The sequence below is a fragment of the Bombina bombina genome, chromosome 4 (assembly GCF_027579735.1).
Source record: "Bombina bombina isolate aBomBom1 chromosome 4, aBomBom1.pri, whole genome shotgun sequence".
NCBI classification, from domain to species: domain Eukaryota; kingdom Metazoa; phylum Chordata; class Amphibia; order Anura; family Bombinatoridae; genus Bombina; species Bombina bombina.
The window spans coordinates 807,290,383-807,306,085 of NC_069502.1; the positions used below are offsets into that span (position 1 = coordinate 807,290,383).

The 15,703-nt window shown below is 39.7% G+C and overlaps 1 protein-coding gene across 1 annotated transcript in view; it reads left to right on the forward strand.

The window, feature by feature from the left end:
• Positions 1 to 15,703, forward strand: part of LOC128657889 (zinc finger protein OZF-like) — a 60,764-nt gene that overhangs the window by 24,233 nt on the left and 20,828 nt on the right. Inside the window, exons 3-4 of the mRNA XM_053712316.1 lie at positions 5,032 to 5,158; positions 6,706 to 6,783. Coding sequence (XP_053568291.1) covers positions 5,032 to 5,158; positions 6,706 to 6,783 — 205 coding nt within the window. The remainder of the gene's footprint in view (positions 1 to 5,031; positions 5,159 to 6,705; positions 6,784 to 15,703) is intronic.

Below are 15,703 nucleotides of genomic sequence, written 5' to 3' on the forward strand. Positions count from 1 at the left end.
AATAAGCAAGCGCTATCCATCGTGCTGAACCTAAAATGGGCTGGCTGCTAAGATTTACATTCATTATTTTTCAAATAAAGATAGTAAGAGAATGAAGAAAAAAGGATATTAGGAGTAAATGAGAAAGTTACTTAAAATTGCATGCTCTATCTGAATCATGAAAGAAAAAAAATGGGTTCAGTGTCCCTTAAACTGTCTGCTGAAAATATAACAATTGTCCTTGGTAAATGCAGAGCTCCTTACTAGGTGCGACCGCTCTGTATGGTGGTTAGCTCCGCCCCCCTTGAGAGAGATTTTTATAATAACTGAAAAATATTCTGTCAGTGTCCTGTTTAATATGCAAACAAATCACATGGGAAGATAGCACCTCTCTCTCCAAATTTTGGGGCACCGGAAAGTGATTAGCCAGATCCCAATATCATGGTCAAATATCAAAAGGATTTCCAGCCTCCAAATAGTAAGAAAAAAACTTTATTCACTTACACAGAGTCCATAATACAGCAACAATGTTTCAAACCAGCAATTGGTTCTTAGTCATGTCCTGTATTAAAGGGACAGTCAACACCAGAATTTTTGTTGTTTAAAAAAAAATAAAAAAATCGAGGGACGGATCAAGTTCTGACAATGAGAGGTCTCCTAGTACTATAGCTCTGATAACATTACAAAAATCCTTTACTTAACCTCTAAAAATCTGCCTAAAATTGTCACAGAAGGGTGGCTAACACTAAGAACATATCACGACCAGCTTAAAGCGTCGGAAAATACCATGTGATGAAGGAGAGTGACAAGGAAACCTGAAATCTCTGTGGCAATTTGTACTTACGTTCGCCTAGGAGCGGCCATATTCTGGGAGGACAGCTGCGGCCTAGTTTGTAATTGACTCTTGTCTAATCCTACCTCGGTGGATCCGGACATAGCAATTGAAGCTACTCAGCTACATGTCTCCTTAACGACAAAGCGTTTTGAAACAGCGTTGCTGGAAAAATTTGGAGCACATTTTTTCTATTGAGCTGCCACATCTTGAGACATGCATAGTGAATGCATGGCAGAGTACCGATAACGGCTTTGAGAAGCCTGGGACCTTGGCCACGTTAGAAGAAAGGAAGAAAAGAGCTCCGTCCTTACTCACAAAATCAGATGAGAAAATAGAGGTGGAAGACTGCTGCGACCTGTAGTGCGTGGTGAGATCTATAACTGCAGGAGAGAGGGGTTATCTCGAGGAGTCCACGACCGCACAAGGCAGTTGATCAGCGCTTGCTGCAGAAGATGGACACAGAGATGCTCTTTGGAGAACTGACAATGAACCTCACCCACAACAGCCAACTAGATGAGCTACATTACAGCCGTGTGAGAGAGGCATTCCCTGATAGGGAACCCGCTGGCTCTATTCTTATGGACTCGGAAAAGGATAGTTTACTACAGATGAAGTCTGGCTTGAATTGGTACAAGACCGGGATCGAATAGACCCCTTCATAACACCATATCTATATGGAGAGTATGTATAATACTAACCCTGGGGTCTGTTTAATTTATTCCATACCTTTTTATATTGTGTACACATTTGTGGATATTGATATTAATAGAATTTATGTTAAGATGACACCTGACTTGACAGATTACTAGAGAAGATGTAGCCTATCGAGGTAATCCTGGTTGAGGGTATAAGCTTGGTGTCCAGGTTATAATTCAGCTGAAAATTACCTCCCAGTAGGTTTGAGTCTTTTATATAACCTAATATATGGTAGTTGACGTTAGATACTATTTTCTATAATTTATTGAGTGATTATTTATTAATGTACCTAGTTAGCTCTGCACACCAACTGGCAGGCATAATGTTTTTGATACCAGATGGCTGATAATGTTTATCTAGTTATGATGCCTTTTAATGCCCAAATTTTAGTCAACTATGGTAGCTCAATGATATTTATGTATATTTGTGGAGCTTGAGTTGTTTAATTATAATGATTATGTTCTCTGTTAATCTTTAACTTGATAGGGATGTCCCTATTTCCTGTATGACTGCCTTCCGACGCGTTTCCTGCTCAGGACTGAGCACTTCATCAGGGATGAAGTGCTCAGTCTGAGCAGGAAACGCGTCGGAAGGCAGTCTTTCCCCTGTGTGTTTGGGTAACACTTGTATCTGTGCTTGTACAATAATTTTTAAATGATGGAATAAAAAGTTTATTTACATTTTACTACATCCAAGTTGTGCTGCCTGCATTGCTTCACATAACTCTTTTGGAATCTTTGTCTTATATCAGCGCAAGGGAAACGCTGATTTGAAGCTAATGCAACTCATGACCTGTGTTTCTTTCCGAGTAGCAGCAGTCTGTGTAACAGGCAATCACTGAGCTAATCTGCAGGTGTGTTCAGCATGCTCAGCGTGTGTGGGATACAAAGTGAAATCAACACGGACAGGATCGCATACTACATGCATTGCAATTTACCCTCCCTGCGGTGAGTAGGACCGGGATAACACTTTGTTATAAAGTTAAGTTTATTTCAGCATTCACTGAATTACCGGTGTGGGTATTGCGAATTGTGATAACATTACTGGCTGCTTATGCTATTGGGAGCATTCCAATTCGAATATACACATACACGCTAACTGAATGGCCATTACATCTGTTATTATACTATGGTAGTGGGTGCTGTTTTTTTCAATGAAGATTCGTTATTAAAATTGATTACACCAATCCACCATTGTATTGCACCACTTGGGACTACCCAAATTCATAGTGTATGGTGATTGCACTAGTCTTGGACATTACAGAAATATCAGTCGCATATTATTCCATAGGATCCATTGTGGTTGCTTCTTAGAGTTTGGTGTATGAGTGTTGGTCGTTTTAATTATTAATACACCAGTTACCTAACCCATGTTCAATATATTTCATGCTTTCCCCAAAGTTCCATGTTCAGTAGCTAGTTTACTAAGGACTGTAGCTCTTTTATTTTGACTGCCCATATAGATATCAGTTATTGTGTTACTTATAACTGCAATCTGTCAAAGTCTTGCTATATAGTGATTTTAGCTCCTATGGTATTTCCCGCCAACCCCATCCCCCCACAGATACTGCTTACTAGGTAAGAATAGGGAAAATGCATCATTTTGAATATCCTTTGACCCTGAGGTTTCTTTTGCATATTCCAACATAGAAGCATCTGACTACACCCAATCTACCAGGTGATTTAATAATCCTTAGGGAGCCTAAACAGTTGTAAAGGTAACGCTGCATATAACTCTAACCTTAAACATTTTGAGGTACAACCTCTAGTGAATTCCTTAGATAAGCTTTGAACCCCTAAAAGGGATTGATAAAACAAATTCCACTTACCCTTAAATCATCCCTATATATCGCCTAAAACTATAGTCCTACTACAGTATGCTTTTCTCTTTAAGAATCTCCCCCCCCCCTGAAAATATAAGGTTCACCATATGAGACACAAAAGTGGTCTCTCCCTGTTGATAATCACCCACTTAACATACACTTATTTGCATTATAGGGACAGTCTAGGCCAAAATAAACTTTCATGATTCGGATAGGGCATGTAATTTTAAACAATTTTCCAGTTTACTTTTTTCACCAATTTTGCTTTGTTCTATTGGTATTCTTAGTTGAGAGCTTAACCTAGGAGGCTCATATGCTAATTTCTTAGACCTTGAAGGCCGCCTATAATCTAAATGCATTTTAACAGTTTTTCACCACTAGAGGATGTTAGTTCATGTATTTCATATAGTTAACACTGTGCTCATGCAGGTGAAGTTATCTGGGAGCAGGCACTGATTGGCTAAACTGCAAGTCTGTCAAAAGAACTGAAATAAAGGGGCAGTTTGCAGAGGCTTAGATACAAGATAATCACAGAGGTTAAAAGTATATTAATATAACTGTGTTGGTTATGCAAAAATGGGGAATGGGTAATAAAGGGATTATCTATCTTTTAAAACAATAACAATTCTGGTGTAGACTGTCCCTTTAAACAAGAGGTTCAAGAGTGGCCTCATAATTCATTGAGTGGGTTTATAAGGTCATAGGTTAACAATGTCTATACTTTTCTTTCTTTGTCATACAAATGTGGACTACATATCCAGTTTGACTTGAATTTTGCCATGACTTGATGTTATATTGAAGTCTAATATTATCTGTTAATTGACGTCTCATTGTTTGTAAACCTTTAATTGAACTTTAATAAAAAGTTTATTAAAAAAAAGAAAAATAATTCCTTTATTACCCATTCCCCAGTTTTGCATATCCAACACAGTTATATTAATACACTTTTTACCTCTGTGATTACCTTGTATCTAAGCCTCTGCAAACTGCCCCCTTATTTCAGTTCTTTTGACAGACTTGCATTTTAGCCAATCAGTGCTCACTCCTAGGTAACTTCACGTGCATGAGCTCAATGTTATCTATATAAAACACATGAACTAATGCCCTCTAGTGGTCAAATGCATTCAGATTAGAGGCAGTCTTCAAGGTCTAAGAAATTAGCATATGAACCTCCTAGGTTTAGCTTTCAACTAATAATACCAAGAGAACAAAGCAAAATGTGTTATAAAAGTAAATTGGAAATTTGTTTTAAAATTGCATTCCCTATTTAAATCATGAAAGTTTTTTTTGGACTTGACTGTTCCTTTAAGGTTTTGGACAATGACAGATTATCCTCACTTGCATTATACACTTATAACAGAGAATAAAACAGAAAAGGGAGTGGTGAATAAGAAAAAGGAAAAAGAAATTTGCAATTAGGTAGTTTAGTCCCTCAATTTAATTATCGTAGGAAAACAAACTAAACCAAAGTACAGAATTGAAGTCTATGGGGGAATACCTCTGTTGTCATATTCGTTTGTCTTTTTGAGCGCATTGGTTTAGCACTCGTGCAAGAACGTTTTGCTTTCAACTTGTAATATGCGCGCTACCCGATGCGCAAAAAAAGATTGGTCATTGTTACAGTCAGGTTGCTTTGTAGTGTTTACAGTTTATAAATTAATTCCTGTTTTTATGTTTGATTTTGTTTTTTTATTTTAAGGAACAAATGGAGTTTGATGAAGTCGCAGTTTATTTCTCGGAGGAGGAGTGGGGCTGTTTAGCTGAAGAACAGAAAGAGCTTTATAAGGATGTGATGATGGAGAATTACCAGACCCTCAGGTCTCTAGGTAATAATGTATATAACTCTACAGGGAATGGGACAAAGAGGAAAACACATATAAGTGACACATAAGCTGGGCTTGTGTTAAACAGGTATACAATGTGTGCTATTACAATCATTTTGTCTTAAAGGGATATGCTACTAAAAATGTTTCTTTCATGATTCAGATAGAGGATACCCATTCCCATTGACTTCTGTTGTCAAATGTGCTCTGTTCTCGTGGTGTTCTTTGTTGAAGAGAATACCTAGGTGCACAGCATGCATTTGTCTGAAGAATTATAAGGCAGTGGTTTTACAATAATACTTTTGAGCACTACATAGCAGCAGTGTTTGCACAGCTAATATTCTTCAAAAAGCTTTTAAAGCTGCTACTATGTACTGCTCTAGACACATGAATGCCCCCTGAGCCTACATACCTTAAACAAAGGATACCAAGAGAATGATAAAAATGAAATAATAGAAGTAAATTGTAATGTGTTTTTTTTAAACTCTTTACTCTATCTGAATTACGAGAGAAAAAAATGATGTCTTAAGTATTTAAAATCATACATGAGATATACAGCTCTGTGTACCCTCCCTGCTTGCTCATCTAGCTGAGGTGCCACCGCCATTTATACATTGCACACTGTACTACTGGCCCATAGTGACCCTGCCATACATGTGTGTGACTCCATAACACACAGTGAGTGCCCGGAGTTATAGGCTCTTCATCATAGTTCTGAGTGCGGGAAGCAGCAGCTCTAGTGGGGCTAAGTGGGCTAGATTATGAGTGGAATTTCTTCTAACACCTGAGATCTCATATCTTTTAGCCCTTATAACGTTTTTTTATGCAATTTAAAATAAAAATATTTTGTCAGACAGTGTTATGAATGTAACTGTACTATTTCAACTTTTTAGTTGAGCTTAACGGTTAATCAGAGCTCTGAAGTCACAATATCTTGACGCGCATTAAATTAAATTGCGCTCACGTGAACGCGTTTTCTTTCAATTCGTAATACAGGAGCTACAGAAGTTAGCGCGCCACTGGTAATCTATCCCAGTATATGGCTACTGTCACCACTCAGGGGTGTATGGCCCGTATTACCGATCAATTTTTAACTAGGGAATATATTAAATAGGGGATATTGGCTGAAACAGAAATCTTTATTAATCTTATAATTATACATATAACAAATAATATTGTGTACCAGTAAGTAGAGGCTTACTTATCAGTGGCAGGTGGTTAAATGGTTAAGGAGCCCCTATACCCCAATTACACTCATATTGGCCATTATTTAAAAAAAAAAAATTGGGATTATTATTATTCTTTCAGAGTAAGAAGTTCATGTATTTTAAATACTAACCTCTAATGTTAAAATAGAGGATGTAGACATTTAAGGAATAGTTACAAAGGGATAATTCAAATTGATGTTTATTTGTATTTGGTTTAAAGACAGATTCACAGCAGTGCAGGTCAAGTGTCAGAAGATTTTTATTTACTCAATAGTTTATAATTACAAATGCATGTGAATAAAATATACTCGTTTATGTAACCTGTGATTTCTGTCCTTACAGGATATGTTCATGTGAAACCTTTACTTGTTACAAAGATTGAGCGAAGAGAGGAGCCGTATGTGTGCACTTTTACCAATGGTGAGTATAGTAACGATTCTTGTTTAGTAAATTGATCGGCTGTCAACCATTTATCTTAACTCACCCTAATAGCACTCACCAACAAAGAACATCCACCCTTTAAGGAGGGGTAGAAGCCCAGAGCCTCTGCTCATACCTAATGTCTTTTTTTTTTTTGCTCTCCTGATAACATGGGCAGTTAGATTATATTTTAGACATCATGGGGCAACATTTATTTACTGGCAGAAATATCTACATATTATATTTATGTGATGTTATAGCTCTACTAATGAACTTCTCTTCGTGGTTATTTGTCACCATTCTCAGCCTCTTACTGATAATAGTTATGTGCAGCCTGATGCAGATGTAATGTGTGTTACTGATAATAGTTATGTGCAGCCTGATGCAGATGTAATGTGTGTTACTGATAATAGTTATGTGCAGCCTGATGCAGATGTAATGTGTGTTACTGATAATAGTTATGTGCAGCCTGATACAGATGTAATATGTGTTACTGATAATAGTTATGTGCAGCCTGATGCAGATGTAATGTGTGTTACTGACAATAGTTATGTGTGTATGATGGTGATGTAATGTGTGTTACTGATAAAAGTTATGTGCAGCCTGATGCAGATGTAATGTGTGTTACTGATAATAGGTATGTGCAGCCTGATGCAGATGTAATGTGTGTTACTGATAAAAGTTATGTGCAGGCCTGATGCAGATGTAATGTGTGTTACTGATAATAGGTATGTGCAGCCTGATGCAGATGTAATGTGTGTTACTGAAAATAGTTATGTGCACCCTGATGCAGATGTTCTGTCTGTTACTGATGTTATGTGCAGCCTGATGCAGCTGTAATGTGTGTTACTGATAAGTTATGTGCAGCCTGATGCAGCTGTAATGTGTGTTACTGATAATAGTTATGTGCAGCCTGATGCAGATGTAATGTGTGTTACTGATTTTAGTTATATGCAGCCTGATGCAGATGTAATGTGTGTTACTGATAATAGTTATGTGCAGCCTGATGCAGATGTAATGTGTGTTACTGATAATAGTTATGTGCAGCCTGATGCAGATGTAATGTGTGTTACTGATAATAGTTATGTGCAGCCTGATGCAGATGTATTGTCTGTTACTGATAATAGTTATGTGCAGCCTGATGCAGATGTAATGTGTGTTACTGATAATAGTTATGTGCAGCCTGATGCAGATGTATTGTCTGTTACTGATAATAGTTATGTGCAGTCTGATACAGATGTTCTTTCTGTTACTGATAATATTTTATATTGTGAAAATGTTTTTGCAATGGAATATGTTCTATTTAAATCTAAATAAATATTTATCTATATATGTGATGATTTTTGGACTGATATATCTATTTATTGCAAGATATGTATATGAATATATATGTCTAGATATCTTGAGATCTAAATGTGAAAATATATTTGAAAATACATCTAAGATATTGTTTAATGTGCATAAGATTGTAATGTAAAATATGTTCATTAGTTAGACATATCTCTATAAATATAAATCCATGTTTCTCTTGCAAGGTGTATCCAGTCCACGGATTCATCCTTACTTGTGGGATATTCTCATTCCCTACAGGAAGTGGCAAAGAGAGCACACAGCAGAGCTGTCCATATAGCTCCCCCTCTGGCTCCCCCCCCAGTCATTCTCTTTGCCGCTCTAACAGATAGGGCATCTCCACGGGAGGGTAAAGTGAATGTGGTGTTAGATTTGTAGTTTTATATCTTCAATCAAAAGTTTGTTATTTTTAAATAGTACCGGTTTGTGCTATTTACTCTCTGGCAGAAATGTGATGAAGAATTCTGCTGAGAGGAAAATGATTTTAGCATGTTGTAACTAAAATCCATTGCTGTTCCCACACAGGACTGAGGAGTACCAGAAAACTTCAGTTGGGGGGAACAGTTTGCAGGCTTAACTGCTTTGAGGTATGTTTCAGTCATCTTTTTTCTAGTCAAGACAAGATAATGCTAGAAGACAAGATTCCCCATGTGGGAAGGGTAAGCCATGTTCTGAGACTTAGTATAAAACTAGAGGCTTATTTAAGAGGACTCAATAGACTGGTTATCATTTTTGCAGGGCAATCGATTATTTTATTTAACAAAATACTCTTTATTGACACTTTTAAAGCACTTTTGGTGTGTTTATTTGGGGTTTTATTCCACATGGCATTATTTTTAGTCACCTAAATTGGGTTCTGAAGGCCCCACAGCTCTGGAGTGGGAGGGGCCTAATTTCACGCCTCAGTTGCGCAGTTTATTCTGACAGATTTCCTTGCATGCTGCTTCACATGGGTCCAGAGACTGCTTGAGGACTTCAGGAGGCTTGCTTTTATCAAATCCAATCCTTAAGGGAAGGTAGGGCCACAGCAGGCTGCTGTGGCAAAGTGCTGTAGTTTATTAACCGGTTGTTTGCTTTAGGCGGCTCCGGTTTGGGCATTAAAGGGTTAATCAGGCTGAAACTTGCTGTGCAATCATATTGAAGCATTAGGCACATACTGTAAAAATTTCAAGAGATTTGGTTCATTTTTCACTGTTTTTGTAAAATTGTGTGCGCTTTTATTTCTTAAAGGCACAGTACCATTTATTGCAAATTGTATTTTTTACTTGATAAAGTGTTTTTCCAAGCCTGCTTGTGTATAATACTAATCTGTTAAACATGTCTGACACTAAGGAAAAGCCTTGCTCTATGTGTTCAGAAGCCATGGTGGAACCCCCACTCAAAATGTGTCCCAAGTGCACTAATGTGTCTATACACTTTAAAGATCATATTGTGTCACTTAAAAATATAGCCCTAGATGATTCTTTGACTGAAGGTAATGAGGATAGTCCGCCTTCCTCTCCCCATGTGTCATCACCAGTTACGCCCGCTCAAGCGATACCTAGTACCTCTAGTGCATTGGCACCTATTATATTGCAACAACTGGCGGCAGTCATGGATAATTCCCTTGCGGCCTTTCTATCCAAACTGCCAGTTTTCCCTAAAAAGTGTGATAGCTCTGTTTTGAGAACAGATGAGGAGCAGTCGGAAGCTTTGGGAGGTTTTATCTGATGTACCCTCACAACACTCTGAAGTAGGGGCGAGGGATGTAATGTCTGAGGGAGAAATTTCTGACTCAGGAAAAGTTTCTCAGCAGGCAGAATCAGATTCACTAGCGTTTAAATTTAAATTGGAACACCTCCGCGTACTGCTTAGGGAGGTCTTATCAACTCTGGATGATTGTGACCCTATGGTGGTCCCAGAGAAATTGTGTAAAATGGACAAATATCTAGAAGTCCCTGTATACACTGATGCGTTTCCGATCCCTAAGAGGGTGGCGGACATTGTTGCTAGGGAGTGGGAGAGACCAGGTGTACCTTTTGTTCCCCCCCCTATCTTTAAGAAAATGTTCCCCATAACTGATCCCAGGCGGGACGCGTGGCAGACGATCCCTATGGTAGAGGGGGCAGTTTCAACACTAACCTCTCTTTCCTTCTGGTTGAAAAGCATCATCCGATTGGCTTATGAGACTGCTGGGCAGCAGCCTCCTGAACGAATTACAGCTCATTCCACCAGAGCTGTGGCTTCCACTTGGGCTTTCAAGAATGAGGCTTCTGTTGAACAGATTTGTAAGGCAGCGACTTGGTCTTCACTGCATACTTTTGCCAAATTTTACAAATTCGATACTTTTGCTTCTTCGGAGGCTATTTTTGGGAGAAAGGTTTTGCAAGCAGTGGTACCTTCCGTTTAAGTTACCTGTCTTGTTCCCTCCCTTCATCCGTGTCCTAAAGCTTTGGTATTGGTATCCCACAAGTAAGGATGAATCCGTGGACTGGAAACACCTTGCAAGAGAAAACAGAATTTATGCTTACCTGATAAATTACTTTCTCTTGCGGTGTATCCAGTTCACGGCCCGCCCTGGCAATTAAGCCAGGTTAAAATTTCTTGTTTAAACTACAGTCACCACTGCACCCTATGGTTTCTCCTTTTTCTCCTAACCGTTGGTCGAATAACTGGGGGGCAGAGCCAGAGGGGGAGCTATATGGACAGCTCTGCTGTGTGCTCTCTTTGCCACTTCCTGTAGGGTAGGAGAATATCCCACAAGTATGGATGAATCCGTGGACTGGATACACCGCAAGAGAAAGTAATTTATCAGGTAAACATAAATTCTGTTTTCTCTATGTATGTGTATGTATGTCAATGTAAAATCCCTGCATCAGCTTTTTTTTTTTTAACACCTGAAATCTTGTATCTTTGAGCCCTTATAACTTTTGTGTGCAATATTTTTTTAAAAAATAATTTTTATTAGACAGTGTTAATAGGAGTGTAACTGTACTTTGTAATGTATTTTTGAAGTGTTTTGTTAAAGTTTTTTGTTTTGCGCAAAGCTGTTAACTACAGCTCTTCGAGCGAGAAAAGGATTGTTGCATAAAAGGCCAATGCGCACACGCACAATCACAATTTTCCAAGACTTCTAATACCTGCGCAATGGAAATTGATGGTGAAAAAACCACATTGCCGACATCTTGCCCTCTGAGATTTGCTCTGGAAATAATTTCTGGAAACAAATGCTCTCACCCCCATTTCGAGAGTGGTATTTCTGGTCATTATCTACATTCTATATCCATGCGTGTAGCTCATACATCAATGCAGGTAAGATTAGGAGCCATGCTGTTCTAGCTATGTGGTTAACTTGCTTGCTTTGCAAGCGGAAGGTTGAGAGTTTGAATCCTTGTGTGGGTCACAGTCCTTTACTTGCCCTTCCAGCAGTGGTGGCTCGTGGGTTATTTAAATGGGGGTTCACAATACATTACATTATCATATAATGGACCTGCAGGGATAACCATGTCTCTGCCAGCAGCCTGAGAGTGTAAAAGCTGTGCCAGCAATACAGTAGCAATGAAGTTCCTAGTGATGGTGATGGTGCAGTGTTAGGCTTATTCTGCAAGTTCATATCTAGGACATCTATGTGCAGAAACACTAACACACACACGGCTTGTTTATTTTTGGTCTTGTAATAGCAGCTAAGTTTAGCATTATGCTCTGTTATTGTATGGACAGTTTGCTCACACAGTGCCACAGACATCAGCAGCCTTCAGAGGTTGAGTAGTGCACGAGAATGCTGGTGCACCAGCAACCAATCAACAACTGACCTGATTTCTGGAAGTAAAGAGCTGCCTCTGAGGCAAAAAACAAGCTTTTTTTAGCTTCTACAGCTCATAATTATGTGTGCAGCTTCAAATGCAGTGATCTTAGGACTGCAATAGATATTTTTTAAAACAAAATCTAATACATTACTGCTACTCTGACAATATAAAAATAAAATACTTCCTGCATGCAGATCTTCTCACTGCCTAATTTAACTATTTAGGAACCAACTTGCAAGTAAAAAGCAGTGCTCTAGCTGTTCCCTAAATAGTTATGTTAAGCAATTAGCAGATCTGCATGAAGTGAGCTTTGTTTCTCCACTATGAGATAAGCAGCAGTTTAGGTGAGATTTTCTTTTTAAAACAAAGACAAAACAAAGCTGCTGCTCTTACCATGGAAAGCAGATTTCACGGATAGCAGATCTGTATACACTCACTGCAGACACGGACTGATAGCAGATCTGTATACACTCACTGCAGACACGGACTGATAGCAGATCTGTACACACTCACTGCAGACACGGACTGATAGCAGATCTGTATACACTCACTGCAGACACGGACTGATAGCAGATCTGTATACACTCACTGTAGACACGGACTGATAGCAGATCTGTATACACTCACTGCAGACACGGACTGATAGCAGATCTGTATACACTCACTGTAGACACGGACTGATAGCAGATCTGTATACACTCACTGCAGACACGGACTGATAGCAGATCTGTATACACTCACTGCAGACACGGACTGATAGCAGATCTGTACACACTCACTGCAGACACGGACTGATAGCCGATCTGTATACACTCACTGTAGACACGGACTGATAGCAGATCTGTATACACTCACTGTAGACACGGACTGATAGCAGATCTGTATACACTCACTGCAGACACGGACTGATAGCAGATCTGTATACACTCACTGCAGACACGGACTGATAGCAGATCTGTATACACTCACTGCAGACACGGACTGATAGCAGATCTGTATACACTCACTGCAGACATGGACTGATAGCAGATCTGTACACACTCACTGCAGACACGGACTGATAGCTGATCTGTACGCACTCACTGCAGACAAGGACTGATAGCAGATCTGTACACACTCACTGCAGACACGGACTGATAGCAGATCTGTATATACTCACTGCAGACATGGACTGATAGCAGATCTGTACACACTCACTGCAGACACGGACTGATAGCAGATCTGTATACACTCACTGAAGACACCGACTGATAGCAGATCTGTACACACTCACTGAAGACACCGACTGATAGCAGATCTGTATACACTCACTGCAGACACGGACTGATAGCAGATCTGTACACACTCACTGCAGACATGGACTGATAGCAGATCTGTATACACTCACTGCAGACACGGACTGATAGCAGATCTGTATACACTCACTGAAGACACCGACTGATAGCAGATCTGTACACACTCACTGAAGACACCGACTGATAGCAGATCTGTATACACTCACTGCAGACACGGACTGATAGCAGATCTGTACACACTCACTGCAGACATGGACTGATAGCAGATCTGTATACACTCACTGCAGACACGGACTGATAGCAGATCTGTATACACTCACTGAAGACACCGACTGATAGCAGATCTGTATACACTCACTGCAGACACGGACTGATAGCAGATCTGTACACACTCACTGCAGACATGGACTGATAGCAGATCTGTATACACTCACTGCAGACACGGACTGATAGCAGATCTGTATACGCTCACTGCAGACACGGACTGATAGCAGATCTGTATACGCTCACTGCAGACACGGACTGATGGCAGATCTGTATACGCTCACTGCAGACACGGACTGATGGCAGATCTGTATACGCTCACTGCAGACACGGACTGATGGCAGATCTGTATACACTCACTGCAGACACGGACTGATAGCAGATCTGTATACACTCACTGCAGACACGGACTGATAGCAGATCTGTATACACTCACTGCAGACACGGACTGATAGCAGATCTGTATACACTCACTGCAGACACGGACTGATAGCAGATCTGTATACACTCACTGCAGACACGGACTGATAGCAGATTTGTATACACTCACTGCAGACATGGACTGATAGCAGATCTGTATACACTCACTGCAGACACGGACTGATAGCAGATCTGTATACACTCACTGCAGACACGGACTGATAGCAGATCTGTATACACTCACTGCAGACACGGACTGATAGCAGATCTGTATACACTCACTGAAGACACGGACTGATAGCAGATCTGTACACACTCACTGAAGACACGGACTGATAGCAGATCTGTATACACTCACTGCAGACACAGACTGATAGCAGATCTGTACACACTCACTGCAGACACGGACTGCCTGTTGAACTACGGGAGGAATCTTTCTGTTTTGCTAGGCAACCACCAAGCCTCCTCCCCATCTGCAACTCAGAATGTCTTGCAAAGTGCAAACTGACAACAGGAACGTAAAGCAAACTAACAGAGGACTATATTGTAATAAACTGAACCTGCTAACTTTTGGTTTTCTAAAGCACCTTTGCAGTGATTTTCTTCTGTTTGTTTGTGCTCACATTTAGGCTGCTTAGCAAGAGAAATGGACTGTTTTCTTACTGAAAAGGTACATTATATTAATAGCTTATTTTCAGTTATTCACATGAATAGGAAGGACGTTTATTATTGCCCTTTAAAAGCAGAGTCTTATATCATATATGACAAATTTATAATAAACCTCTCTTTATTTTCTGGAGATCCTCACTCGTTCATGCTGTCAGCACGTTAGGAACAAGTACACATAATGTACAAAAATATACTGCTTGCAGAGTACTGATACAATAGCTTGTTTACTAATGTCATTTATAAATAAAAAATTTATTACCAGCAGATTATAAATGACAGAAGTAAACAAGCTATTGTATCAGTACTCTGCAAGCAGTACATTTGTACATTATGTGTACTTGTTCCTAACGTTCTGACAGCATGAACGAGTGAGGATCTCCAGAAAATAAAGAGAGGCGAAGCAATCACAACCAGCAAAACAAGAAAAGTTTTATGATGATAATGAAAAAAATATTAGTCTCTTACCAGAGTTATAATAAAAAAAAACGGCACCAGCACCATAACTGTCTTAAACGGTGCAGCTCACAGATGACTCACAAGTTGTCCCACACTGAGGTTCCTCATCAAGCTTGTGATCCTCCTCATGCACACTGACAAGACCTCCTTACATCACATCTGCACTGAGCACTCTGACTGTGCAGCGGTATTTGCAAATAAAATAAAAAATTATGCCCAGTGTAGGCCCTCTGCTATATGTTTTGCCCCTGCTGCCTCTAAAACTTGTTCTTTTTTTAAATTCAGCGCGCTATGCGCTCCAGGTGAGCACCATTCCTAACAGTGTTCACGCGTAATTTACTACTAGTTAAACTAGTAGTAAATTACACTTTCCAGATGTAATGGTGTCTCCTAATAAGAGGAGTTTAGTACTAACCTTGCCTGCCTGTCACAGCTCAGTGAGTCCTTCCCGTGCTGCAGTACAGCTGACTGCATGTGACCTGAGTGGCAACGTCGGCGTCTCACTCACACAACATAAACTGTGCGATTAGAGATGTATAGGGGCTGGGTTAATACAGCGCCTGCAGGCACTTATGAATAAGTGCAGAGGGGTATGCCAGGCATTTAGTCTCTACCACACATGAGGTTTAAAAAACAAGGGGTTATTTTTAGGGGTTTTTTTTTACACACAGTCTGGCTTGG